General features: G+C 45.6%; 1 protein-coding gene across 1 annotated transcript; it reads right to left on the reverse strand.

Moving 5' to 3' along the window:
* Nucleotides 1-961: 961 nt before the first annotated feature.
* aplnr2 (apelin receptor 2) lies at nucleotides 962-2458 on the reverse strand (the record flags this gene model as incomplete). The annotated part of the gene is made up of 1 exon (XM_080002888.1): nucleotides 962-2458. The coding sequence occupies one exon, from the start codon at nucleotides 2456-2458 to the stop codon at nucleotides 962-964; it is 1497 nt and encodes a 498-aa protein (XP_079859014.1).
* Nucleotides 2459-4936: the final 2478 nt, after the last annotated feature.

Raw genomic sequence — 4936 nt, forward strand, 5'->3', positions numbered from 1 at the left:
CCCTGTGTATAGCTGCCTGCTGCTATATTTATTATTATTATTATTATTATTATTATTATTATTATTATTATTATTATTATTATTATTATTATTATTATTTATAATTATTTATTTTATTTATTAAGTCAATAAATATTACTAATACTATTCCCATCTTTTGTGATATTTGATGGCCTCACATCTGAGCCTTATCATTCCTGCCATTCGGTATATAACTGCATAACTACATTATACATTTTTATTCTTATTTGTTTGTGTTGTAAAATATACATTTAGATTTGATTTTATTTATTTTATTTTAATATAACCATTTGAGATAACTACAGCTTTAATGACAAAGCTTACTGTGTATTATTACTGGTGATATTTTTTACAAAAAGAAGATGGAAAACAGACAGAGGCTTCATACAGTTTAATAGTAAAAAAAAATGTACAGCACAAAACAAGATCTTATAATCTTATAAAACATATCTCAGCAGCACAACAAATGAATAGAAAAGAAAAGGCTTGCCAGACCTATCTCTGGGTCTATCAATCATAACCAGGGGCTTTTCACTAGGGAACAGTTTGTTTTGGCATTTTTCCTGCTACGGTTATTTATAGTGATGGTGTCATTACCAGATACACATTCTCTCACAGTCTGAAAGGAGATTTGGAATCTATATTTGGACCAGAACTGATTTACTATGGAGGCAAAATCCAGTGTACGCCTGCGTGTCTTATCCCCCTTAAATCCAAACAAGAACTACAGTGAAACACATTTGCTTTATAAGAAAAATCATTCCAAATATAAAAATAAAAAGTCCAGAGTATACAGTATATACAGTTAGGTGATTGACTGACGCTTCCATCAATGATGGATGAGACGGCCTGATGGTCTTCTTCAAGTAAACCTCCCCTGGAGAGATGAATGATCAGGATGAAACAATCGGTTGGGAGTGAACTCTGATCCACAATGACATCATGACACCTGGCCCTCCTCTCCATCAATCCTCTCCTCTCGCCCCTCGGTCTCATCCGCTGTCTCCTCCTGCGTCCTGGTGGGAAAGGCAGAGCTCTTGTCTTTATTGTCCTCTCCTCCTCCTCCTCCACCTCCCACATTCTCCTCCTTAATTCCCCTTGTCCTTTTCCTCCAGGTCCTGCACAGCAGGAGCAGCGCTCCCCTGCACCTCTTCCTGAAGGAGGAGTCGCAGGCGGCGTACAGCAGCGGGTTCAGACAGGAGTTGAGATAGGCCAGACAGGTGACGTAGGGCTGAGCAGCCAGTAAGGCCTGGTCCAGGGAACAGGAGTATGGAACCAGGCCAAACTCCAACAACATCGACAGCGTCTTGTTGATGTGGAGAGGCAGCCAGCACAGGAAGAAGGCCAACACCAGAGTAACGATGACCCTGAGAAGTCGTCGTTGGCGTCTGCGGTCCGGACGCGGGCCGCGTCCGAAATGTCTGCTGAGGAGGTGAGCCAGCGAGCAGTAGCAGACCAACAAGATGATCAGGGGCAGGAGGAAGCCGATTAGAGTGGACTTCAGGCTCAACGCCGCCGCCCACCACAGCTCCGCCCGCTCCCTCTCCGTCTCCTCCAGCTCATCCCCCAACAGAATGGAGTAATCCATCTGGCAGGAGAGGAGGGCGGCTCCAGGAAGAGCTGTCTGCGTCGGCTCCGGCTGCCACTCGTAATCGGGCCCCGACTCCAGCACCACTTCCTTGACGGAGCGCAGCAGGAAACCGGGGAGGGCCAGAACACCCGCCAGCACCCACACTCCTCCGACGACCCACAATGCCCTGGTGGGGCAGCCGCGCTGGGCGTGGTGGCTTGAATGCCGACGCCCGACCAGAACCCAGTAACGCTCCACGCTCAGCATGCTCAGACTGAACACGCTGGCGTACATGTTGAGAGCCGTGAGGAAGCTGCTGATCTGACAGAGGGGTTGCCCAAACGGCCAGTGGTAGCCCAGCGCCGTGTACACCGCCCACAGCGGCAGCGTGACCAGGAAGCACAGGTCGGCCGTGGCCAAGCTCGCTATCAGAAAGTCAGTCAGGGAACGAGAAGAGCGCGGGAGCGACGGAGAGGAGGAGGAGGAGTCGGAGGAACGAGAGCAGGGCCCCACCGGCTTGGCGGCATGTCGGCACGTCTCGGGGTTCCTCCCGAGGAAGGACGCCCGGGGAACTTTGCCGGCGCTGACGCCGAGCCGGTTGGTTTTGAAGAATTTGCCGAAGCAGGCCCAGCAGATTCCGGTCCTCTCAGTTCCCGACACACTCCTGGATTTCTTTGGCCCTGCGCGGTCCAGGTAGGCCCAGAGCACCAGGCTGTTTCCGAGACAACCGATCAGGAAGGCGAGCAGGTAGACGGAGGGGATGATGGAGAAGGAAGGCGACCAGTCACTGTAGTCACACTGTGGGAGTGGAGGTGGAGAAGGAGAAGGAGGAGGAGAAGGGGACGCGGTGAAGTCCAGGTCGGACATCTGTCTCTGTCGGCGGTTCTGCCCTCTAACCAAAACGACGGCCGGTCAAAACGATTGGCATTGCCAGTTACTTTCCACGCGTCTTCGAAAAAGGAGTAGTCAAATTATCCTCCGGAACCGTGGATGGAGTGTCGGAGAAAATCTTTCAGGAAAAAATGTGGAGCCTTTATGATGTGGAGTAATAAAGAAACGTGTCTTCTCGTCTTTGTATGGGATGATCTGCAAACAGAGCGAATGCACAGTGAGATTCTTGTACCTTTTCTCCGGCTCCGAATAAACATTAAACAGGTGCACGCACAAACAGATGTGCACATGCAAACGCACACCCAAGGACGTCAACATTACAGACCTAATCCTCACTTTATCATGCATAGGCACGATGAAGTCGAAAATATTGCCTTAACTTCATTCAAAGACAATTCTTGAGGATTCATATGACTATAAATTCTAGTTCATAACCACCCCCAAAGAATATCAGATGTTTAATGGCCAAAGAGGGGGAAAAGGCTTTAAAAACCGAATATAATAACAACATGCAAACATGGACATACAGTAGGTTATTCAGATGTCTTATACCAGTTGTCATTATATAAAAATATTTCATTCAAGATGAAGCCCTTCTGGAGAACTCCTAGAGTCTTTATTTGATTATTTGAAAATAATATACAAATATGTTTAATATTTTATATATATATTATCAATATACCAATCCAACTCATACATGTACTTGGCCAAGGCATATGATATTAATCAAATGAGAAAATAAAGTAACAGTCAAGAATTTGAAATAACAAATGTTAAAGCTGCATATATAAAATAGTTTGGATAGATGCACTCCAGGCCCTTTATATGGACCATCCCAAATCAGGGATGGCACAAACATAATAACTGAACACAAATATTCAAGGAGCGGATTCCATGATAATAACCCTGAAAAAGACGCCTACCTTATGACACTACTCCATCTCCATCTCAAGGGTGTCCTTGTCCCTCTGCCCCTGTTTCTGATTCTCCCTGTTCACCAGTGAGAGTGCACATGTCTTAATACTTATATATAGTGTTCTCTCTCTCTCTCTCTCTCTCTCTCTCTCTCTCTCTCTCACACACACACACACACACACACACAGACACACACACACACACACACACACACTTTCACTGTCTCACACACAGACACACAATGCATGGATCCTCTTTCTCTTGTTCTCAATCAGGACCACCCCAAGAGAACTTCCAAGATCTGCAAATACCTCCCCCAACACAAACAACACACACCTCTCGAGAGGCACAATGGCACACAAACACACACACCACCCCCCTCTCACACACACACACACACACACACACACACACACACACACAGAGCAAGACAGACAAACAGTCATGCAACACCTCCCACAGACCTCTGTGCTATTGTGCGATTCCAATTCTCAGTTCACCGACAGCCAGGAATACGCCCACGGTTCCAAATAACGTGCAGGCGGGAACGCTCGCGCGTACACATCCTTTCCTTTCCCTTGTGCAGTGTTCTCAAATGGGACAAACCACACAGAAGAAACCCACAAGCTCTCATCCTTCTTATCCATAGATCTGGTGCTTTTTTTTTTTTTCATTGGGCAAAGCCAAACAGATTCTGTGGAAACGACTATTGCGTGACCCTGGTTGGTGTGTTCACACCAAACAGGGTCATGTTTTCAATACAGCCTTTTTAAAACCTCATTAAAACAGAGACCTTCGTCAACTATAGAACTCCAGCTGACAATGGACTACAGACGACTATAGATCAGCTGCAGCGGTCATGCACCAGCACAATAGTCCCCCTAACTGTCTAGTTAGTGTGTGTGTGTGTGTGTGTGTGTGTGTGTGTGTGTATATAAATGTATTATCTATTTATTTTTGTTGTTTGTATTATTATTTATTTATTATTTATTATTATTATTATTTTATTTTTTTTGTTTTTGTTTTTTTTTGTTTTTGCTATACTATGCTAAGGACACTGGCCACTCTGCACCCATTGCAGCCTGGTCATCCCGGAAGCAGGGATCCTCCCTTTCCCAAGGTTTTTGCCATTTTTTCCCTCACAAAGTTCTTTTTTATGGGAATTTTCCCTTGCCCCAGTGGAGGTTAAGACTTGGGGATGCCATGTGAAACGCGGGCTTTAGAAGCTCGCTGAGTGTTGTGTGATGGAGGGCTTTTAAAATGAACTTCACTCGACTCCAGATACCACCATATTCTAATGGAAAGAGATCTGGGAACACTCCTTCCAATCCCACACCGTATGGAGAATATAAGAAGGTCAAATCAGAGCCCACCCTTCCCCTACCAGTGAAAAAAATCATCCCATCCAGAAATAACCTTATTAAATAGGATCACAATAGAAGGAAATACGGATTCAGATACAGGTCGTCAGAGGAAATCCCTTGGAAAAGGGACGCTCTAGTCAGAAAAGTTCACAACTTAATCCATACTTGCGTTGAT

The sequence above is a fragment of the Zeus faber genome (genome assembly GCF_960531495.2).
Source record: "Zeus faber genome assembly, chromosome: 6".
Taxonomy (NCBI): Eukaryota; Metazoa; Chordata; class Actinopteri; order Zeiformes; family Zeidae; genus Zeus; species Zeus faber.